Genomic DNA, 25,459 nt, shown 5'->3' on the forward strand with positions numbered 1-25,459 from the left:
AGTCATTCAGGATAATGGCAGGGCTTGAGGACCATAAGTGAACCAGGACCAAAGTCTTTGAATGGGAGGAAATGTTCAGGAGGTTGGAATATCATATCAGTGAGAAGAGGGAGAAGATGGTATAACTGAATAGCAGGACCAAAACACCCTGCGTGTTTATAGGAGGTGAGGGAAGGGAGGAGTAAGCCCTGAAGGGAACCATGAGAGCAAAGAGGCTATAGGGCCACTCCTGATACTGAAGGATGAGGGCCTAGGCAGCCACTAGCTGAGAGGTTGCAGAAGAAGAGGGGTGTCTTCAGAGCAGGCCGAGGAGAGGCCAAGCATAGAGCATTGTTTTCTGGGTGTGGAGCCCAGTCCCAGGGGACCAGTGGAAGCATTTGGGAGGTAGAGGGGGTAATGGGCTGGGTCAGGTGTCTGGGAAGGAACGTTGGAGCATGACAGGGATAGTCCAGTGATGGAGGCTAGATCTCTGCAGTGGGGCTGCCTACATTTTGAGTGTTGACTAATGTAAAGGGGATGAGTTAGAGGCATAGGGCCTAGTGGCCAGAGAATGGTCTTGTTTCCCTGGGCTGGAGTGGTGACAGGCCCAGAAATTGCATGTCTTGCATGCTGCTGGAGGTGGTCGATGGTGGAAGGAGAAACAGTACTCCCGAGTGTGCACCGCACGCCAACTACTGTTCTAACCGCCCAGCGTTCTGTGGTTTATTCCCCATGTCAGATTAGTACTGTCATTATCTCCATTTTCCAGATGAAGAAACCAAGGTGCAGGTAAGGCAAGGCAAGTTACTTGCCCCAGGTCACACAGTGAACAAGTGGTGGAACTGAGGTTCAAACTCAAGACTGTAACAGAGCCTGTGTACTTCCCAACATGTCATACGTACTTACTATTTTCTTACACGCGTAACTTTGATTTTGTAAAACATAAGTGATAGACTGTTGAAAAGCTAATGTAGTATTTAATACAAAATTATCTTTTTAGATGCCACAATTAAGTTCAGTCCTAGAATCCCAGAATCTTACTTTGCAAGTGCTCTAAAGGTTAGACCAGCGCCCAACCCCTTTGCAGACCAACCCTCCTTGTGGTCATTTTACCACTTCCGTGACAGATGCTTGGGCACTTCTAAATTGTTAGAAGGGTCTTCCTTAAATTAAGCTGAGCTCTTCCCTTTCTGTAATTTTTGCCCATTTGGGCCATTTAGAGTGGTGCAGAGTAAGTTCCCTCTTTCACTTTTCCACATGACAGTTCTTTAGATGACCGAAGAATGCCCTTCAGTCCTCTCTAAGTAATCTTGTTCCCAAGCTGACATTACTCAGCCCTTCAACTCTTCATGGTATGATATGGTTTCTAAAAATCACCATCTTAGTTACACTGCTCTAAAGGTACTTTGACATGTGAGTAATTCAGAGTAAAATGGGACTGATACGTGTCTTGATCTATACTCTCTGATTGTAAGTGGTTCTGAGGTTTGTTTTTTGTTATTAGTATCTTCATTACATTATTATTTCTTGTTGGTTTGTGTAAATTAAAATGCTAATATTACGTGTGTGTGTGTGTGCGCACACGCGCGCGTGCGTGTGTTATATAGCTATTATGCTAAGTCCTATACTTGGGTATTGCCTTTTAAAAATTTATTCAGGTTTTTATCTTTCTGATTGGGATTCATTATTTCAGCTTCTGAAGATCATTTTGAAGCCTGATTCTGTTAACTGATTATATTAGCTATCTTTCCCAGCTCTGTGTTATATGCAGATTGAGTAAACATATAAATATTTGTAAAAATATTACTGAAAGGGGCTTCCCTGGTGGCACAGTGGATAAGAATCCACCTGCCAATGCAGGGGACACAGGTTCGATCCCTGGTCTGGGAAGATCCCACATGCCGCAGAGCAACTAAGCCCGTGCACCACAACTACTGAAGCCCATGTGCCTAGAGCCCGTGCACCGCAACGAAGAGTAGCCCCTGCTCTCTGCAACCAGAGAAAACCCGTACACAGCAACAAAGACCCAATGCAGGGAAAAATAAATAAACTATATATATATATATTACTGAAAGAGACCAAAAAGAGAGAACCTTATGGGATAGCAGGAGATATTTCTCAAGTCTCTTTCAGATCATTGATCTAAATGCTGGTTCTAGTTTTTCAGCTAACTCTAGATTTACCTAATTTTGTTATTCAGCCACATTTCTTTGTGTAATTAAAAGGATCTCATGAGAAACTTTCAGAACTTTCCTGGAATCAAGTTGTTCTTCATTTGGTATTCTTCGGTCTACAAGGATTTGGCAGTCAGTTAATTATGTGAGTAGGAAATAGGAAGGAGACCAGGATGACTGAGCTGTTATAGATTAAAGGTGAGGAGGTGTTTGCGGGTGATAGTGTCATCCTCTGAGATATGGAACCCTGAGGGGAGGACTGGTTTGGGGTTAAGTTCAGCTTGGGTCACGTAGAGCGTGTGGACCTCCAGGATGCCCTTATGGAGCCATCCAGAGGGTAGCTGACCATCCAGGACTGGTACATTGGGAGATGGTGGGGTTTGGTTGCATACAATGTAAACCATGTTGAATGTGTGGGGCATACACCCCAGCAGAGCCTATAATGTACAGAGAAAAATTCTGGATTGGGGCGAGGGGAGGTAGTAAACATTGCCATCATCAGGAGTTTATGCTTGATGGCCTCCATTTTTTGGTGAAATGGGAAGAAACCTCATCTACTGTAAGACAGGGAGAACTGGAGATTTGAGATCAATGAGTATTTGGAGTCAATGTGGGAAAAAGGAAAAGGATGGGAAAAGGACTGCTAAGCATGTGTAGGGCATTCTTCCTAGCTCCCCCTTCCCTGCTGCCCTTAAAGACAACCACATAAGACTTTTTCCCCCTGTATTTAAGGATTTTTACTGCTAATCAGTACAGCGGTGGTTCTTCCCTGGAAGTTGTATCAGAACGTGAAGGTTGTGTATGTGTATTGATGATTGGAGGTGACATTGGTGATTCCAACGCACTCCCTAAGGAATCCCTTGTGCTACAAAGAGATAATGAACATGGGGAAATGAGAGTAAAGGTTGTATTCCCAGGTCGGTATTTCTAGAGTCACCTGGCGGAACTGAATCTTCAGGCGTTTCAGCCTTAAAGCATCTTGTTGGGATTTTAATAGATGAGAAGGTGTTCTCTTGGTTTAGCTTGAGTACCTTCAGATATCTCCTCGCTGTTTATATGTCTTCTCTGCTGGGTATTTATTCCCAGGAAAGCAGGGAGTGCCCCCCTTAGCACCATGAATTTACCACTTTATGTGGGGGTGATCAGTTTCTTGCTTCCCTACTGGCCCATGAGCACGTCTCCCATTTTGTATTCTGAGTCCCAGCACAGTGCCTGGTATGTGGCGGACTCATGACAGGTATTGGGTGAACTGTTGGCGGAAGTAAAGACTGAATCAGCCTGGCTGGGCTGTTCCCAGTGGTCCTGCTTCTGGGAGTCCTCCTGGAGAAGGGCCCTCACAAGCTGGTGGTTGAGAGGCATCCTTCAAACCTTTTCATGGTTTTCTCTACCAAGAAACCAACTTGAATTAAAGTTTATGGAAACCATCTTGTGGGGAAAAGTACAAACATCCTTTGTATTCAGGAAGCCTCTGGAAGAGTTTCTTTGGTGTCCATAATTCCTGTGAATCAGGATGGGCTAATTAAATTTCATGTCTAGACACTCACCTTGTAAATTGGCATAAAAATATTTCCCACTTCTGTTCTAGCTGCTGTGTTCTAGGATAGTATCCAAGCCTTCTGCCAGCTACTAGCCATATGTAGAGGTGTATGAACCAAGTCTAATACTTTTCTACTTTTACAGTGTATTCCTCTACTTAATAATCACTAAACTCTACAAGGCCCTTAATCTGTGTCAGTAATGAGCATTATTTGGTTTTATCCATTTTCTTGCCTGATTCAGTGAATGAACAGGGGCAGTTGCTTCCTACCGGAAGCTTTGGTTTTCTGGGAAATTTTTTTTTAATTCCTTAGATTAGTCCCTGACTTGGCATGAGTGATGAAGCAAGCAGCTGTTTAATAAGAAGCAAAGGTGGGAGTAGAACAATTTAATTAGCTTCTGTCTGTTGAGCCTTTAATGGAAGCCATAACTTGAGTATGTGGAGCTTTTTAGTTTTAAATGGAACATTTTTGCAAAGGGAGATTCTCCACATGTACCCCCCAAACTCTAGTTAACTGCAAGTCTGTTGAAAATATAAGATACCCAGTATAACAAAGACTTAATAAAAACTAAATTTTTTTAGGAATGAGGAATTTAATAGTGAATTGTTTGATTTTTTAATGTATTGCTTAAATTAACAATTCATAAAATGGATAATGTTGCATGACACATACTATGTTTTATAACATAACTTTTAGCAAACATTCATGAAATAAATACTCATTGTATACATTGAATTTTAACTGAGGTAAATAAGCAGCTCTTGCCTAGCCACCCTCCATAACCTCCAGGAAACACACAGAACCCTCCAGGACAAATCATCCTCACAGTTAAGATTAGATTCTCCACTCACTACTGGTTACTGGTTTCATTGTCTTTGTTTAGCTGCCCACCTGACATGCAGATCCTTATTTGCTTCATCTTAGAAAAACATTTTCCTTTTTACATCTCACTTAGCAAATTACAGTGATGTTTAATTTATGTATAAAACTTACTTTTATGTATTATTTTGTTAATATTAAACCTAGGTTAAAAGACCAAGATAGGTTAAAATTAAATTTTGTAATGCCCAATAAACAGATGTTGAATTAAAAACAATTAAATGAGCAATAAAGTTAATGGAATCTCACAGAGAAGAATTGTGATATCAATATTTTTACTGTGCACACACACCAGAAAAAAAGAATGAGGAAAGAATTCATTACAGACACATGAATTCTGTCAGAAGAGGCCCTGTGGGAGACTGATTCTTATTATGATATCCTGGTTGGAAGGGAATGAAGTGGGGTTATTGCTAGTGCAGTCAATGATGTGGTTTTTCTCTAGTGAATTGACTTCAGTAGGTGACTTTATTTCTTCACATTAGGCAGCTGGAAATATGTATTGATTCATTTCCTTTTCATTTGAGGGTCAGCTCTATCAAAGATGGAGCCGTAGAAATGCTGTATTTGCTGGATATGAGCAAATGCTTCAGTGTCTTTTTTTTTTTTTTTTTTGGTCTGAATGTTCCTAAGATTTTTAGGAGCCAGATAAAGTTTAGCTCAATGAGATAGAAAACATACTTTGAATGTGTATATATGCATATTACCATTCTTTGCGCTAACTCTATCCTTAAAACTTGGAGCTCTTTTATAAAAATGTTTTCTTTTTAGAGATAAAAAGCCATGGAGGATTTTTGGTTCAAGGATATGTGTGATTACAAAATATTTTTTTAAAAGTTAAATACTAACTTAAGCAGTAACAGTGGTATGATTATTTTCCAAGATAGTATTATTCTTCTTAAACTTTAAATGTTTGTCACACTGTACAATTATTTTTTTCTTATATAATTGGTTTTTGTTTTGCTATAGCAGATAATGTTAGTTCTATTCTTATTTTGGCTTAATTGTTTCTTAGAAATTATCTAACCAACTTTCTTATTTTATAGATGAGAAAATTGAGGCATAGAGAAATCAGGTGATTTGTCCTTAGTTTAATTAAAAATATTACTAAAAGAATACCTTCAGTTATAGTACTTGAAATCCCCTCTTAATGGTAAACTCTAGACTTAGGTAATTTTGAGTATCATGATGTTAAATTTGTCTCCTGACATTTATCATATTGAAACCTTTAAGATAATAGATCTTCCCCTCTTTTATTTTAAGTACAAATATAAGATACATGACAAATAGCTGGTAAAGGCTTAAAATTCATATAGTTTCCTTGTATTCTTACATTTGTGCTAAATTAAAATAAATCACTAAAAATACAACCACATACTCTTTTAAAATTAAAAATTAATTTAGGTGTATTATGAGCAATTTAAAGGATTTTATAGCCAACATTTCTCTTAACAGGTTGAAGAAATATGGATACCAACACCATATTGGTCATCAGCGCTGGTTTTACCAGCTTTTTCACCTTTCAGCTTCTTTTCCACTTTGTAAGTTATTGGTTTTCAGCAAAAGTTTCTCCAGGTTTTAATAATCTCAACTTCGAAAAGAAGATTGAATGGAACTCAAGGTAAAGCATACGAAAATGTAAATGACTGATTAAAAAAAACCTAGTCTTATGAAATAAAATTATGCATTTAAAATATTTCCAAAAAGTCCTTTTCATTTAGGATCTAACAAAATCTTAGGTCAAATTTTTTTATTTGACATTAGGAATAAAAGGAAAGACAAGTTGATAGATCTCATACAAGAAAAAATTTTCAATTCTTATTCTGAAAGATGTTAGGAAAAATTTATTTAACTGTCTAGGGAAGTGTTAAGTAGACTCTGGTGGATTGTGGTGGAAGGCACTGTTTTGCATTCTCCTGTGAAATATTTATGATAACAAACACATGTTCTTTGGAAATGGTAACAGAAGTAACATTAGTTGGGGCTGTGAGTAGCCTATATATAGTATCAGGCTGGCTTAGCCCAACCTAGGACAGTTAAACACTACACACCAAAGAACCTGGTGCACAGTTAGCACATCTGTCTCTCTTTTAATGAACTTTTCATTTTAATTCATAGCCCTCCAGAATCTGTTCTTTTGTTATGTAATTCTAAAGTAAAAATTGCTTTTTAGATCTTTTAAACAAAAAAGTAAATGGAAAACGAATAAGACATCTAAGGATATAGAAACCTGCCAGAGTTTTAATTACTTGGTTTGCTAATTTTTTGTGTATGTGCAACTCATTAATCTCTCACAAGGTTTCAAACACAGACGGACTCTGATGACTGCTTCACTTGCTTTAGAGCATTTCAGATGCCCAAACACCTCTGTGCATTTGCAAACCTCAGTGAATTAGAGCAGCTATGGGATACTGTTTATTGTTGAAGTTAATGCTAACTATAAAATGAACTCAGCAGACCTCCAAAATTGCTATAATTATTTTTTCATTGAAATTTCCTTTTAGAATTAAAAACTTCTGCCAAAGTCTATTTATTTGAGAATGGTCATATGTGACCTGAAATGCCCTATCTGTTTGAGCCAAATTGTTTTACAGGCATTCACTTTTATAACTCAGACTGTGAAGAAGACTAGTTGTTTTCTTCCGCACCTTACACTGATTTGTCTGGTTCATACATGTTATATATAGCTCTTCTCCCCAAAAGTGAGAATTATTTCTCCACATATTTTTGAAAAATAAGAGATATGATTCTTTTGTCTAAATAATAGCACAAAAGTATCGTTCAAATGTGGGATACAAAAGATACTAACCATTATTTTGTAAAACCATTTCTAACGTAAAGATAGAATAGTTGCGAAAGAGAAGGAGAGGGATATGGAGGGGGACATAACATTTTCTGTGGCTAAATTTTGAACTATTTCCATTTCAACATGGTTAAGGTAGATAAAGGCATTTGAATCTTGGTGAGCCGTAAGCCAAAGAAACAGGGAGGGTACAGATAGATTGAAGCAAAGGTAAAAATGAAATGAAATGAAATGATGCAATTAAGAAATACTTTGCATTATTCAGTCTTATTATCACTGCCATTCTATGAGACATGGAATCACCATTTGGGAAACTGAGTTCCCATTTGAAAAAGGAGTCTGGGATTATATGATTCATTACGCTATTCAAATACTATTATGCTATGCTATTCTCTCTTAAATTTACTCCTGTTTCCCATTCCAGCTTGGTTTACATGGGACTTAAACTATGAGGTGGAGAGTGCAAAGAAGGAAAAACAGTTGGCTGCTTTTTGACTACACATATATGTCTTGAAATCCAGATTCCAGTCTTAAAACAGATCAACGCAACCCACATAATTCTCTCTAGTAATCAGGAAAGAGTCTCTGAACGATGAGTGGCCCAAATCATCTAGTAGTAAAAGGACAGAAGGCAGAAAAGCTCTCCAGAAAATTCACACCTGAGAGTAACAGTTGAGTTAATTATAAGTGAGAAAATCTTATACTTAATTGTTACTTTTCCTGCAAACATACATACTTATAGATGTTATTAGTATTATATAATTAAATAAATTTTTTATTTCCACTTGCTTTCCTATGGCATGGAAAGTCCTGTTGTGCTGAAATATTCCTAATTTTTAAATCTGTTTCTTCAAGATATAACTCTTTTGTCTGATTGAGCTATGTAATTTCTGTTGGTAATACTCATACTACTTGCGAGTGATTACATCAGTAATTTTAAAGTGCTATTCTAAAATTGTCATTACTTCCTTAAAAAAAAAGAAACCCACAAATATTCCTTTTTAACCTTCTTTAAACAAAATTGAAATATTTTATCTTGGTGTTTTTCTTAAGACCCTGAGGAATCTACATTTTGCTTTGCCAGGAATCTGATTTTAAAGAGTGAAATATGAAATTTTTACTAACAAAAGTTTCTGAACGTATAGACTTTTAATACAGAATAGCATGTAAGCACAGTGTGTTTGTTTCTCCTGTTCATTATAGTGGGAGCTATTTGATCCAAGTAACATGTAACTTTTCTCTTGTGAATTATATGCCATTTCCATCAGCTGAAGGCTTGTAATTCTTCCCTTTTACCATATAACATCTCAACAGAGTAGGGAATTTGAGGCCTGAGTATCAAGAACAAAAATTCAGATTTTTTTCAAAAGGAAACTTTTTGATAGAAGGTTACTAAGCCAACAGGTTAGTAAAAGGTTATGCTTTTTCCTTTAACAGAATTTTTGAATGGCAACAGAAAGCTGTTTGTCTGATTATTTAGATGGCCTGTTTTATTTGAGATCAAGGAACTTACATTTTTATCTTGCTATGTTCAAATGGAACACAGGTGTGCTTGGCGTGAAAATTCCAGACTTGTAAACCAGGTTAATTGCGCTAATTATCACACTTCAAAATGTATTTTGGTATTACAAAGGACTCAGTGCCTTTAAATTAGTGAGACTCTTTGAGCATTTAAAATATGATTTGATTTAATTTGATATGTTTACTTAGGACCACATCATATATTAGATCAGGTATATTGATTTTTCAAGTTACAATGAGATTTTTAAATATCAAACTTTGTATTGGTTGATATATTTCACTTTTAAAGATTTGGGTCATATTTTAGAGAGATTCATTGCATACCAATTAATTTCTAAAGAGAAAACTTTGCTATTCCTCTCATCCTTTATTCTAATGAAGAGAAGAGAAACTTCATTACTCATAAACTTTTTCATTATGTGAGTAAGCATATAGTATCCTGTATACAGTTCTTTAAGTAGGATATCATAGAACTTGCATATTGGTTAAGTCATTAAATTTTTAGCAAGATATGTTCATAGAAACTGATGTTTTTCAACTAAAAGTTATTCCTTCTATAAAGAAAATGCTACGTAGATCATGTGAACATTTTGTTTCACTTGGGCATTTCTTTTAAAAACAGATTTTTTCTGAATAAATTCATGGTCCTCCATTTTTCTATTTAGAAGTGATTTCATAATAATGATGAGACACTAATAATAGCCACCTTAGCTTTCTCACAGATTTGTTACAAGAATCAAGTACAATAATGTGTGTATTAAAACTGAAATTTCCAGGGCTTCCCTGGTGGTGCAGTGGTTGAGAGTCCGCCTGCCGATGCAAGGGACACGGGTTCGTGCCCCGGTCCGGGAAGATCTCACATTCCGCGGAGCGGCTGGGCCCGTGAGCCATGGCCGCTGAGCCTGCACGTCCGGAGCCTGTGCTCCAGAGCCGGAGAGGCCACAACAGTGAGAGGCCCGCGTACCTCAAAACAAACAAACAAACAAACAAAAAACCTGAAATTTCCAAGGGAATACATTTTCATTTCATGATCCATTCCAATTCTGATCCATGGATATAGAGTTCGTTAAGGCTAGTAGATTTGGAAGTCATTCCTAACTGATTGGAGCAGGAACTAATCCCTCAGTGATGCTGCTGGGGATGGAGCAGGGTGCAGGGTAGTGTGCTTACCAAATGTCATCTGTTTACACAAAACTCTGTCAACTGGTTCATCAGATATGCTTCTGCTTTAGACCCTTTAATCAATAAGTGATTCATCAGTTGTCTAGCAGGAAATTGTAGACCTGGGCATCTTTCTTGTTATTGATTCCAAAGTAAAGTTGTGGCCCTTGGATTTCTAAATAGCAATTTTGTATTATATTCTCAGATGTACTCCAATCCTATATTTAAATGCTTCCAGATTTAACTTCTTCAGAGTGTTAAATGTCTTGCCAGAATTAGTTAAAATTTATTGCACAGATTCTAAAATCTTTGTGTCTATTTCATCTCATTGCAGGGTAGTGTCTACGTGTCATTCTTTGGTGGTTGGGGTTATTGGCTTGTACATTTTCTTGTTTGATGAGGCTACTATTGCTGATCCACTTTGGTAAGCTGTTTCTTTCCAATATAGTCAATTTGATTTATGTTTTGATTTTAATTATTAATAAGAACATCTCTTTACTTTAAAACAGAAAACATATTGATGGTGTATTGTTTTTTAAAATGCTGTGTTCAGACATATTTCAGCAAGGTGCATTAGAATGATTTATTTTAGATTTAATACAAATAATGAGGGCCATTTTGCATTAGTATTGCAATTATTATCCGAAACAGGGAGAATATGATGATTATGTAAACGTTTATACCGTGTTAGTGAGTCACTAAGTTATTGTAAACACTTCTGAGCAAAAGTGAGTTATTATTGAGATAGGATAGTCAGATAGATAGGATAGACTTAGTCTTTAAATTTATGTTTGACCCATCATTTGATATCAAAGATAGGAAAATGAGAATTATAGATGTCCATGTACGAGGAATTTAGTACCACATGAGATGATTTGAAGCACGAATAATAATTATGTTTAGCCATAACACGACAATTTGTAAGATGATTCTTTTTGAAGAATTTAAATGTCATTCCAATGGCAGAAGTTTTACAAACTGTACTTCCTGACATTATATGAGAAGACTTAGTTCAGTTTAGTTTGAGGGATTGGGAGTGTTTTGAAAAAGCACTGCACAAGGATGTGATAGATGTGGGTTCTGAGGGATGTGGGGCAATTTGACCAGGTCTTTTGACCATCTCTATTTGACTGCAATGATGTTGTTTTTTATTCATAAATATGGAATTATGCTGGTCAGAGTTATACCAGTATTCATACATTTTCACTGAGAAGGTATTTTTCAAAGTGAATTAATTTAGTGAATTTCATTCCTTGACCAGGTTTTAATGTGCTCTACCTAAACAATTACTACTTTTTTTTCATATTTTTATTTTACCCACATGATTGTCAACAGAACCAGTTGTTTTGGGAAGTAAGTTTTATAACAAAGATTTGATTCGTTGACCAATTTGTCCTTATCGAACTTTTACCTATTATACTTTTTGATATTTTAACATTTTCTTAGATACCATAATTTATTCCAGGTCCAATTTTCCTGGATCATATTTACAGATCAAAATTTGTAAAGAAAACATGACTTCTACTAAATATTTCCACTTGTAGTTTACCTGTTGTCAGTTTTATTTTATGTTCATTTTACCAGTAGTTCACATTAAAAGTCAGATAAAGGACTGATAATTTGTATTTGTTTCTTGGAGCCAAGAGCATGAACAGGGCAAAAGTGTAGGATCTTGATATGTGTAAGGGTCGAAACAGCAGGATTAAATTGTTCTGTTCCGATCATTTTCTAACTTGTGATAATAGGCAAATCTCTCCAGTCCTCAGTAAAGTGAGGATAACAGTATAGTGCCTCTAAATCAGGGGCAGCCTAGATTATTTCTTGAGGCTGAGTCTCTGATTCAGAATAAGGAATCAAAACAACAACAACCAGCGTCTGGAATTCCATTTGAGTCCTTTCACAAACAAATCATATGAGAACACACTTAGAAAATGTCTTTTGGTAATATTATTTTCATAAAACTTTGGGCTAATAAGTATAAGCAATTATGATTATTGCAGTCAGAAGCATTACAGCTAACACAGTACCTTGTGCAAATGACAAGTTACCATTTGAGCGCCTATAGAGAACATTTAAATTATATTTAAATCTCAATAGAAAAAAAAGTAGCTGTCATCTATAACCATGTGCTAAAAAAAGGAACCTGTTTTTTAATATTTATAGGGGTGATCCATCTCTTGTGAAAGTGAATATTGCTATTGCTTCAGGCTACCTCATTTCTGGTATGTGATATGTTGTTCACTGTCTGTTTCTTTTTAGACTACTTATGGAATTATGCAAAGAATATATACATAGTCTATGCTTTTGGTTTATTTATTTAAGAAGCAACTTTTAGGATCCATACTGAGGGGAAAAAATATCTGCTGTAATGGTAGAACATGAAACATTTTTCATGTTGGCTCTCTGGTTCTCAAAGATCAGAGCTGCAGAGTGGGGCCTCAGTTAGGCCTGGATGTTTTTTTTTTTTTTTTTTTACTAGTGATGGTTCCTTTTTGGACTAAAGAGTCGCTCAGGTGCAATTACCATGACGCTAAGGAAGTTTAAGCCTCAGGGTCCTCACTTGCAAGGGCCCTTGAAATGTGCTCCCATGGTCATGGTTTTGTATTGTTTTGGTAAGGTTTGCAAAAGTAAGGTATTTTAGTCATAATCAGTTAAGATCATGGACTCTTTCTACTTCACATTTCCCTCTGTCATATTTTCTCTCATGTTGGATGAGGTTGGAATAACCTTTTACACAATGAGACAGAGGGGAAGTTAAGTTGAGAATATGCCATTTAAACTGCTCTTTGAAAAGACATTTTGGACTGTCTCAATAAAACAAGAGAGAAATAAGAGATCTCTGATTTGGACATTTATGCAGGGAACCCTATTTTGTAATTTTCAAATTTAATAAACAGCTGAAAGAAAATCCAAGTAAAAATAATGGACTATGAAACAAAAGTGATAAAGATGAGTGATGAACTTGGTAGAAAATTTTCTGCCATCAAGGAGTGAATTGTAGGGCCTCCCTGGTGGCGCAGTGGTTGAGAGTCCGCCTGCCGATGCAGGGGATACGGGTTCGTGCCCCGGTCCGGGAGGATCCCATATGCCGCGGAGCGGCTGGGCCCGTGAGCCATGGCCGCTGAGCCTGCGCATCCGGAGCCTGTGCTCCGCAACGGGAGAGGCCACAACAGTGAGAGGCCCGCATACCACAAAAAAAAAAAAAAAAAGAAGTGAATTGTAAAAAAAAAAATTAGATTAAACCAAAACACAGTAATTTATTAAGAGGAAAAAATACATTTGGGATAGAAATAATGAATAGGCTATTGGATTATTCAACGGCCCAATTAAAAGAAGAGTGAATCTTGTGGACATATTGGGAAAAAATTTGCTCTTTGGCACAAAATGCTGTCATTGACAAGGTTAACGCAAAATTTATAATATGCCTCATACACTGGTTAATGAGTATCAATTCAGAGAGTAGTTACTACCCAGGAAATCTTGTACAAAAGAAACTTGATAAAGATTTTCTCAAATAAGGTAATAATTCAAAACACTTAAAAATAAGTTATGAACTGAAACAAACTTTCTAAACCAAGCTGAATGAAAGGTGAATTCTTTTATTCTCTCTATAGAAAATATTATAAGATCATTATCATATAAATTGGTGACCAAAGAATATATAGCCAAATATAGGAAAAATGTATCTAGAGAAGCATATCAGGCAGTTAATTACTAATAGTTTTAAATTTTCTTGATTTCCACATTTGTGGTATTTTTCCCTCTCCTTAAAATTTATAATGTGATGATTTATTTTACCTTTATATATATTCACATCTAATTTTATATTCGTAATTTTTATTTTTTATAAAAGAAGCTCCTCATGCTATAAGCTCCAAACCCACAAAACCTGAATCATCCTCTGGTTTCCATCCATGATAGCCATTTGTTTCCAGGTTTAAATTTCATGTTTAACCATTTGGTAAAGAAAACACTTGTGTTCACAGTTTGAGATGTTTCTGTTTTATTAAATGAAACAATTTTCTGAATTGTGGTATTGATTTAGAATTTAAAGAAAAATTGATGCCTTGAGCTCTTTTTTAAGATATCTTTTTAATAGTTATAGTTCTTTGTGTTTTGGAGGGTTTTTTTTGCTATTTTGAATTAATATTTAACCACATTCTTTGTTAACTTTTAAATTTTTTGCTGAATTTGTGTTATAAACGAGTTGGTCGTTTTATACCTTTTCTGAGATCGTCTTATCCGTTTGAGTTATTATAGTGACAAAAATCAGTAATTTAGTCTTATTTTAAAATTATTTTTATTCTGTAATATTTTCATTTTATTTAACCCTTGTAACAAGTTAATTCGTTTATACTTTCAACAAATACGTTACATTACATAGCTATACGCCTTGCACTGTGCTGGATGCCCACACTTGGTCCTCTTCCTAGAGAAGTCCCAGTAGTTTAGGGGAGACAGTTATCTGGAAGCACATACTTCGTGGTAAAAGGGGTAGTTGAACTCCTGATGTACGAGATGAGTGCTGTGGGCTCAGAGTGGACTGTGATGTGATGTCAGGAGAAAGTTAAATACACTTGAAAAACAATGAAGCTTTCTTCCTGTGTAATATCTTATTTTTCCTTGTTACAGATTTGTTGATTCTCATTTGGTATTGGAAAGTGATTGGTGACAAGTATTTTATAATTCACCATTGTACAGCGCTGTATGCATACTACTTTGTACTGGTGAGTGCCAGGATTTACAGTGGTCTGACAAGCAGACAAGATTGGGAGTAATGACTCAAGGGTGAAGATAAATCTAAACATACAATTCTTAATTTATAAAGATCAACCCCAAATGCATTCAGGAATCACTCTTGTGATATTATCCTGTGTATTAACAAAAATAATAGCTTTACATACACGTTTGTATTAATGTGTCTGTTTGGATTCACAGACTTTGAGAAAGTCAGATGACCCCAATTTCCTGAATGCTCACTCAAAATCTTTAGGATCATGTGGCTACTGATATTTGTCTGTCTTTCTAGGTGCATGTATGTTTTAACAGCCGGAGCTAGGTATAGATTCCTGTATAACCAGCTGAAGTATTTCTTTTCTGTTTAATTTCATGTACAGTTCCACGTACATGCATAGTTACACTTAAGTATGCTAGAGCAGGAGGGGAGGGGGAGGGGGAGGGGGAGCCTTGTTCAGAGGCTTCATCAGAACTTCCAAACTGAGCTATTAGAGGATCCAGCAAATCTGGGGCACTAGTGCATATTAATGTTTATTTCTAACATTATTTTTCTACATTATACATTTGTAAATTAGCAATTTTATATCCCTTGCATCTTTGTTAGGTTTCTCCTCAATCAATTATTTTTCAACCTAGATATACCACCAAACCCAAGATAGATACTGGGAAATAATAGACGTATGTAAACTTGAATAGTATAAATTTTATGTAATACATGTGGTATACCATTCCATGTTTTTCCTGTTTTAAAACATAAATGTAACCACTGGCTTTTTTTTTTTTCTTGTTTGGTATTACTAAAATCTGTATATTACTGGACATTTGTGATGATTTTGAGGGCTTTTAAAAAACTCATACAAATGTGTATTAATAATATTCTTCTATTTTTCTTTATATTGCCCCACACAAAGATAGCTGGTGAATAAGACATCAGATTACATTATTTCTGCAAGAATAAGATACATCAAAGCATCTCTTTATATCACCCATTTAAGGTTATAAGTTTAAATAATTAATGTAAATGTTTTAAAAACTATGCTGGTTTTAATGTTATAAATAAGTAGGTATTTATAGGATCCCAGTAGGTATCCATAATCACTTTATTCTTCTGAAGCAATAGGCTATTTTTACTGGCATTTCCTACTGTTTATTTCCTTGTCTTCCTTTTTAGATTTTAATATAGGTAGTTATAACATATAGACTTCTACCTTTTACAGGTCTTAGATAGTTGCAATACATGCACTTTGTTTCCTGAACACTTTTGCTAAAAAGACGTGGAAACTGACTAACAAAATATTGGTTGACTCAGGGAAGAATGTGTGTGGGTACTCGTGTGAGTTTAATACCCTACTTCAGGTTAGGAGTATGGTCTCTAAACATGAGTCACAAATAATCACTGTCCTATGAAAAGAATATAAGCTGGTGAAAGATAACAGGTCATTTTCATGCATTTGTAAATGTGACTAGTATGAACTGCTGTTCTCTCTCGGCCACTGAAGTCACAGGCTTGGCAAATGGCTGCTGTACATGGAATGGCAAGTTGAATATTTCATTATATGGGAGGAATACTGTTTTCTCTTTGGATTTTTATGCCTTTATAAAATGTTAGTGAAGTGAATGCTGGATTTTTAAAAAAGAAATTAACTGTTGCCTTATTTAGTAAAGTTGATAAGAAAATCAACTGCAATTTTTTCAAGAGATGGTTGCTTTTTTGATATGTCTTCCTGTGTTCTATTGTATGAAATAAATGGTATGAAAGAAAATTATCTAATTAAAGTGAATCTCTTCATAGGGAAACAAAATAGAAACAAAATTGATGAAATAAATATTTATAGATATAGAGATCCTATGTCATTTATAGATCTTACATTTACTATTTGAATATAAGAAAATTTTTTCCCATGCAATGAATTCCCAGGTTACTTTGTGCATTTTAAGTAAGGCTAACAGAATACCAACAACAAGTACTACTACTATTATTATTTTGTATAAACTTTTATGAAATTCTTATCCCTTATGCAATGAGAACTGGCATTTGGAAAGCACTTCGACTTGATACTTCTGCAACTATTTAAGCTGTTTGTAGTAAGCTTTTTTTCTTAAAAGATTTTCTAACTGGAACTAATTAAAACTTAAAGTGAAGAATAGAGGCTAATTACCTGTAGGTTTTAAATGTACGCCCTACTGAATAGTTGAATGTAAATAACAACTTTACCTTATCTGACATAACAAAAGTAAGAGCCTTTTTTTTTTTTTTTTTAAGTAAGAGTCTTTTGAACTTAGGGTATTGTAGGTTGTAAATAGGTTATATAATGTCTTGATCCTCTCTCTAATATATTTACTGGAGTTTTAAAATTATCTCATGGAATAATTTAGAGCTTAAGAAATCTTCTCTTCTGCCTACATAGAAAGGTAAAAATCCTACAGCTTTTTTCTTGATATTCAGCTTTCATCCCTTGGGCAGGATACTCATTATCAGGGAAAATATGACAGGTTAATCTCTTATCATAAAGGAAGTGACACATTTAGGCTTTAATGTCCTATGTTTAGGGATAAACCATCCTCTTTTGTTCTCCCTTTCTGACTTCTTGGATAACGTTAGTTTTCTCCTGTATGCCTTGTGAATCACCTCCTCTCCCCAATCAAACCACATCTTTAGATACTGAGTTATAGTATATTTGGAAAACTTTTAAACTTGACAAGAAAATCACTGAGTCTCTGCGTACTTTACCAACTCTTCTGCATCTTTCCATTACCCTAGGATCTAATCATTAAACCATTCTGCTGCAATTTAAGAAGAAAATTTGGTTTCAAATGCCTCTTGTTACACTTATTTAAGGGTATTAGTATTAGGTGTGATACTTTGAAGGTGAAGATTTTTGATTTTTGTTTAATATTTTACCCCAGTTATCTGTGTTTTAAAAACATTTTGCAAGCAATTGTATATGAAGTGGTACTGAAAAATGAGATTCGTTATGTAAGATAAGGTAAAGTTGTAATTTACGTCAGGAGACAAGAAGTAGAAAAATACTGGTCTTATGTTTAGTCTAAACAAAAATTTCCACAGTGCTGTGAAACAAATGCCATGACTCACTAACATTTTATCATTAACAGTGTTAAAAAAGAAAAGCTGTTTTAAGGTGAGTTAAATAGTGTTGCATGTTCTCAGTTACACTTAAATAATGTATTTCCTTTTTTTCTCCCATTAAGATAGCCTTAAAGAAAAATTTTAGGTAACTATAGTGGCTGTTACAGCAACATTTTAAGATAACAAAATTTCAAAAATTAACATTTCTGTAGACTAGGTATGTATTAAAAATAGGTACTTAATATAGCTCACTAAAGCAAGATTCACTAGTAAGGTCTTTGTGATTTCTATTTCCCACTAAATTTATATATAATAAGACATCTTAAGTATTTAAATCAAATAAAAATATTTTTAAAAGTTGTATAATATGTTAGATAACTTTTTTCCTACTGAAATAAAAGATTGACAGCTTTCTTATACAGTAATAAGTGATAGACTAGCAGAAGTAAGTCTTAGAAATTGTTTTATTAGTATTTCTATAGTTCACTTACACAAATCCATATAAAAGTGCTATGATACAGTTAGTTTATTACTTTTACTACTAACTGAGGGATTAGCCATCGTAAAAATATTAAGTGCTCAGTTTTTTATTCATAAAATATGTGTTCTATATGTGTGTGTATATGTAAAGATACATACATATTCCATATATGTATGTGTGTTTTTGGTTATACCTGATGTGAGCATTTCCCATATTTCACGAACATAACAAACCTCCTCTAAGGCCTTCCTCAGTTTCGGTAAGGAGGAATTCTTCTCTTTCTTCCTGGTTCTGTGTTTACTGCTTCATGCTCTTTTATGGGCACAGAGCATCTCCTCAGATATGCGTAGTGGGATTACCTTAGCAGAGCTGTGTCCCTTTCTTTCTCTAAGCTGGCTTGATTTTTTGAAACCTATTTCCCTTTAATAACCAGGAAAGAAAACAGTTCATGTATTGGACTTGATGTGTGATGATAAAATAGATGTCAATGAAGAGGATTGCCATGTCCACTCTAGTCGATATTTTGTTCTTAATTAGGTTTTTTAAAAAGAAATCTTATCGTATGATTCTTCTTACATGAGGTAACTAAAGTAGTCAAATTCCTAGAGACAGAAAATAAGATAGGGGCTGGATGAAGGGGGTGTTGGGAAGTTACTGTTTGTGGGTAAGAGTTTCAGTTGGGAATATAAAGAAGTTCTGGAGGTGGATAGGTGATAGCAGCACAACATGAATGTACTTAATGCCACTGAACTGTACACTTAAAAGTGGTTAAAAGGGCCTCCCTGGTGGCGCAGTGGTTGAGAGTCCGCCTGCCGATGCAGGGGATACGGGTTCGTGCCCCGGTCTGGGAGGATCCCATATGCCGCGGAGAGGCTGGGCCCGTGAGCCATGGCCGCTGAGCCTGCGCATCCGGAGCCTGTGCCCCGCAACGGGAGAGGCCACAACAGTGAGAGGCCCGCATACCGAAAAAAAAAAAAAAAAAAAAAAGTGGTTAAAAGGGTAAATTTTGTGTTATGTATGTTTTACCACAATAAAATAAAGTTTAAAATATGCATGCTTGGGGCTTCCCTGGTGGCGTGGTGGTTGAGAGTCCGCCTGCCGATGCAGGGGACACGGGTTCGTGCCCCGGTCCGGGAGGATCCCACATGCCGCGGAGCGACTGGGCCCGTGAGCCATGGCCGCTGAGCCTGCGCGTCCGGAGCCTGTGCTCCACGGGAGAGGCCACAGCGGTGAGAGGCCCGCATACCAAAAAAAAAAAAAAAAAAAAAAAAGCAAGCTTATCAATTGACTGAAGCAAGGTTAGGAAGAGGAACTAATAATATGTTGGATGATGTATTACATTTTTTAAAGTTGCAGGCTGGAATAATCTGAAACAAATAGATGGAACTGAATAGTAATGAATGTCAAGTTTTGGACTTGACAATGTATAAAAAGAGGGGAATGACTGGGAAGTGGCAGATGACCACAATTGTAGTTGTACTAATTGCATGTCACATCTGCTAAAAAAGAAAGCTGTTTTTAAATGTTTATTCTATTAGGGGAGGTACGGTATCCAGTTCAAACAAATTACAGTTTCCTAGTTAGACCATACCCACAGCATCTGGAGTCTCTAAAATTGCATATGTTCTGGGTTGAGCTGCCAGATAACTGTAGAGGGGAGATTAGATTAGGTGGCTATTGCCCTGGGATAAACAACTGAAGGACCCAGAGAGGTCAGCTTAGAAAAGATAAGTTGTAGGACAACTACATGGCTTTGAAATGTCCTTGGAAATGTGAAAGGACTGTTAAGTGGAAGAGGAAGTAGACTAACTCTGATTTAATTCAGACATTGGAATTAGGACCAATGGGGATGGTAAAGAGAGGTAGGGGAGACTGCTGTTTTACAAAAGGGACATTCCCAGCGAATAGAAGATTATAACAACAACCTTTTAAAGTGGTTCTTTTTACCATAAGATATCTTCAGTCAGATAGATATAAAAATAGATATAATAAGTAGAAGCTTTAGGTCGGAGCTTATACTAAATCGTCTTTAAAGTTCTAAGTCTGAGATTCTGTGATTCAACTGTTTTGATGAAATAATTGGATTTAGTTCTAATACTGGAGAGCTAGGCAATGGGCAAGTAAGAATAAGCTACGTTTTGTCACTGATTCTTAAGTAACCCAGGGAGGAAGGGGTGAAAGCAGCTGGTCTGCAGATCCATTCACTTCCTTGGGAGAAAGGGAGGGGAAGAAAAGAAGGCAAGTGACCCAGGTCTAATCCCCTTGTCGACAGGACCTTTGGGTAAATAGGGTATGTACCGACATTTGTTAGGAGAAAGAGGTCTTAACTCTGGAATGCTCTTAGCCTGTTCCTGGCTAAGGATTCCCTATAGTAAAGAGAACCCAGGCTCTGTGAGGCCTGGCTCTTTGGAGAATGTCATGTAGTCTGTGCAGGTTTTTGGAGGTATAAAATGGAGATGTTTTATAAGATAAACTCTCACTGCATGTGAGGAACTTGGTCAACCTCACCTAGTAGAGCCTTCACATCTGGGCCAGTGCTGCTTGTTCAACACAGGAAGGACCTGGCTTGCCAACTGCCCTTCACGTCCCAAACCTCTCTCTACTTCCTCTGAATTATCTGATAGCCTCTATCCTTGTAGTCATTAGCAAAGCTTAATTCTAGGTAAGATCACTTTTTCACACGAGCCAGATTGGGCAATCCAATCCGGTCCTGTGTGTTAGCTCAAACCTTCAACTCTGTCTTATAAGTAAATCATCAAAAACCTTGAATGATTAAAGTTAGGCAAAGAGTAATTAAATATAGGGTGGATTTTGTTCCCAAATCTCATTTCTAGATTCATGGTGCTCTGAAAGGGTTTCCCGTGGAAATGTCCTAAGATTATGGGTCAGTCTAAATAGCCTAGAAAAAGTACCTCATAATTGCTACAGTAGAACATAGTCACATTTTTATATAAACCCCAGTGCCCATAACTTCCCTCACACCAATTACATAGCCCTAGTGGTGGGAAAGTGTGCCCATCCCACTCCAAGCCATTGATAGTGGCACGGTATTTAGTATCATGCTAGCAGTAGTAGGTGCGTAATAATTTTATTTATCTTTCTCCCTCACCTTCTAAATTCCTGACCCTAGCCACTCTTGGCTGTTAGAAAATTAAATGTCCTGTGATAAGAAAATCCAGATTTTCATAATCACTGGCTGAAAGGAAAATTTTCTTTTAAGCTCTGGAAGAGATCAGACAAATCTTATTTTGTTTTCCCTCATAGAGTCATGCAGAGGCCATGGCCAGTATGAATTTTACTATAGGCAAAGCTCCTTAAAGATAGATGGCAGAAGTGGAAACACCACATTGACCAGAGTCAGTTGTGAGTTTTGCCATAATTTACTAACAGTAAAGTATCAAAATGTATAATTTATTAGAGCTGAATTAAACCTGTCCTCTTACTAGTGTCTATCTCACTTGTATTTTAGTAGGTTTTGTTGGTGGGGTAAGGATAAGGTAACAAGGAATTATACATAACCTGAATCTTATCTAATGGCCACCTGTGCCTGTGGAAGCCTGTGCCACACGTGATGCTGACTCTCATGGGTGAACTGGATTAAACAGGTCGAGAGTCATTGATGTACAGGATCAGAGACTATGGAAGCCAGGCTACTGACGCATAGTTCACTGGCTCGCAGTGGTTTTGAACTGAGGAGGTGGTGGTGGGGAGAGGTAAGGAATAAGAATATGATAGCTACCTAATTCAGTCCCGTGGGTTCCAAGATTTAACTATGGGAAACTATCTTTAAAAATTCAAGTAACACATCACCCAGTGACAACTCTGTAATGCTATAGCAATCTAGGAAATGGAAAGAATGTGTTAATTTCCATTATTTTTTTTGTCTGAATATGCACGTTTATAAAAAAATTCCGAGTTTGTAGACATACAGGGCTTAGTAAGTATAACATTTTCTATGTCTGAGTCTCCAGAGATAACTACTGACAATACTTATGTATATTCTTGAAGTTTATATAAATTGTGCAGGAATTTTCATATATATGTGTATATATATATATATATATATATATATATATATATATATATATATATATATTTATATTTATATTTATGTTTCTTTAAAATTTTCCGAGAAAGCTTTTGAGGTAGATGAGACTTAGTCTTCCAAAAAAAAAGATAAAAGCATGTTTAGGTCAGCAGAAAAAAGTAGGGAAGGCTTTCTAGGTTGGAAAACATGAGGAGAAGAGGTCAGATCTTCATGGGTGGTAGGAAGGACTTGAGTTGTCAGCCTATGGGATTCATGTGGGCTCAGCGGTGGTTGTACGTTTGGATGAGTCAGATGGGGTTGCCTGATGGAGTGAACATTCTAACTCATCAGCCTTGTGTTTTACTTTTCACAGAATTGTTGTAGGACCTTTGGCCAAAAGATAACTTGATGCAGTTGGCATATTAGAAAAACAAATCTGGTGGTGATAACATAGGAAAAAGAAAGCTGCGTGGGAGAGGATCTCTTAGAGGAGGTTATTGGAATAATGTAGATGACAGATTATGAAGAACTTAGCTTTGGTGGTTTTATTAGTGAGGAAGAAACTAAACTAAAAGCCATTTTGTAGTCAGTAGGTCATGGTGACTAATTTTGGATTTCAGAGAAGGAAGGGAAAGAAGAGGGCAAAGTGACCCAGGGCACTAGAGAAATGTGAGACCCTGAAGGAAATGGGAGAAAGAGTTTGGGCAGGAATATGCTTGTAGATGTTGTGAGGTTTGTGGTGATACATGGTTATTCCAGGGGAGAAGGGCCCATGTGCCATTAGAAATAAGGTGTGTCTTGTGGGGGGAGGGCGATCAGGGTCAGGGACCAGAAGAAGGTTGGTCCTGTAAAAGAGGCAGAGGAGAATTTCAGAAGGGTAGAAAGAAAACCACAAAAGAATACATTTGGAAAACAGTGGTTAAGGGCCCTTACAGCAACACTGTAAGTTAAAAAGCTATGATAAGTAATGTACAAGCAGAGGGTATTTGAAAAAATTAATTAGGTCATTCACTGTTATTTGAAGATTAGAATATATTGACAAGCTAAAAAGAAAAAACAATGTCCCAATCCCACAACCCAGAGATAACTTTATATTTACTTAATTACCATTTACATTTAGGAGTGTATCCTACTTGTATATATGCATAAGTAAAAAAATAGCATTCTGGGTATGAATATATATTACAAAAATGGGATCAAAACTAAAAATTTTAAATTTGTTTTACATATTGAAGTATTGCATACAACAAAATAACTGGTAATCTTGTGTCAGAAAGCAAGGAACCTATCAAAGACTAATAGGGTCTTGGTGAAAAGACACAGGAACCAACATGATGGCTCTCACTTTAGCTAAAAATGTGACATTTTGATCATCAGTTAGAATACTGACTTTGGCCAGTGAAACCCATTGACTCGTGAGATCTTAATTATATTAAAAAAAAAAAAAAGAAAAGAAGAAGGAAGAAAGCTTGGTGGTCCTTGCACGAGGTCTCATGTGGGTGCTGTTAGGTAGCTGTTGGGACTGGATCATCTAAAGGGTCAACTGGGTTGAAAGGGGCTCATTTAAGTAGCTGGTGGTTGATGCTGGCTTCCTGCTTGGACATCAGCAGGCTTGTTGCCTAGAGCTCCTGTATGTGGCCCCTCCATGTGGCTTGAGCTTCTCACAGCCTGGCTATGGTGTTCAGAGAGAGAGCATCTCAAGAGTGAGTGTTCCAACAGACCCAGGAGGAAGTTGCATGGCTTCTTATGACCTAGCTTCAGAAGACCCAGAACTTCACTTCCACTGCATTCTGCTGGTCAAGTGAGTCACTGAGGCAGCCCAGATTCAAGGGGAGGAAAGTAAGACCACCTCTTGATATGAGGAAGGGAAGGAATTGATGGTGGTCACTTAGGTGACTGCCAGCCACCTCTTGATTTGTCAATGTTAGACACTCTTAATTATCTTCTTGCCATGATGGGTAAGAATTTAACACTCACACCTCTATTTTCCTTCCCTTCTTTTTTCCCATGTAGTTAAAGTAATTTGATTTTCTCTCTCCATTCCTTTGGAAACTTTAAACACTTTTATTTCTGGTTTGTGGCACCTCTTGATCCTTTAAAGTGAAAATGGCTGTGCTTCTGTCCTTCCATCCACTTCTGCCACTCCCACTGTGCTTCCCAGTTTCTGTCATTTGTACTTGTACTCTTGTATCACCAAGATTTTAAAATATTTGCCTTTTATTCTATAATCATATTGTTTTCCTTTATATCCAGTTGATCCTACACAGAGAAAATAAAGTGTTTATTATGACTGTATTAAAATAGTTCACTGCACAACCAGGATTACATTTCCTGTCTAATTTTTGCTTCGAGTTTCTAATTGCCTTCCTTTTTTTCTTGTAACATATGCCTTTGTCTTATATTTGAGTTGTTCCATATCTTGGAGGATAGCATCCCATCTCTGCAGTTGTCTTTCCCCCAGATACCTGCTCCTGGAGCTCTCCATTCTCCTGCTCTCTAGGTCTGCTACTTGATGTCCCAGGCTTCCTGCCATTACTCCCCTGGTTTGGGGTCACTGTTTCCTGCATCCCATATCTGTCTTGGTTTACTGACTTGTGCTGCAGCATATCCTCAAAGAATTGTCTAAGAAAGAGGGTAAAGGAAGTTCACTCTCTAAGCCTTCAGCAGGTTCTGAAAATGTTTTTATTTTCAGGCTATTTGGTTGTATCATTATCTCTGTTGATGGCATATGGATATATAATCATATTTAATCAATTCCCTATTGTTATGTGTTTGTTCTAAGTTTCACTATTGTATATAACTTGAGGAAACATTCTCATGTTTTCATATTTGTGCCTATACATAATTATTTTCAAAGACTAATTTTGTGGGATTTCTGGGCAGATGGTATGTACATTTTTAAGGGTAGTGACATGTTCTTCTAAAATTCTCTTTAGAAAGGTTACCCTGTCCCCTCAAAAAGATGTATGTGCATATGTGATTTAACTGGTTAATGTGTAGGGATTATCATGTGTAAATGGTTCTTTTCATCAAGAGATTGGTTGGTTTTTGTTGTTGGATCTGTTTGTTTT

General features: G+C 36.4%; 1 protein-coding gene across 1 annotated transcript in view; it reads left to right on the top strand.

Moving 5' to 3' along the window:
* The window catches only part of TLCD4 (TLC domain containing 4), a 59,638-nt gene that overhangs the window by 15,104 nt on the left and 19,075 nt on the right, over positions 1–25,459 (top strand). The window contains exons 2-5 of the mRNA XM_060085578.1: positions 6,026–6,191; positions 10,390–10,479; positions 12,219–12,277; positions 14,688–14,782. Coding sequence (XP_059941561.1) covers positions 6,037–6,191; positions 10,390–10,479; positions 12,219–12,277; positions 14,688–14,782 — 399 coding nt within the window. The 5' untranslated portion in view covers positions 6,026–6,036. The remainder of the gene's footprint in view (positions 1–6,025; positions 6,192–10,389; positions 10,480–12,218; positions 12,278–14,687; positions 14,783–25,459) is intronic.

Source organism: Mesoplodon densirostris, chromosome 2, assembly GCF_025265405.1.
Source record: "Mesoplodon densirostris isolate mMesDen1 chromosome 2, mMesDen1 primary haplotype, whole genome shotgun sequence".
Classification (NCBI taxonomy): domain Eukaryota; kingdom Metazoa; phylum Chordata; class Mammalia; order Artiodactyla; family Ziphiidae; genus Mesoplodon; species Mesoplodon densirostris.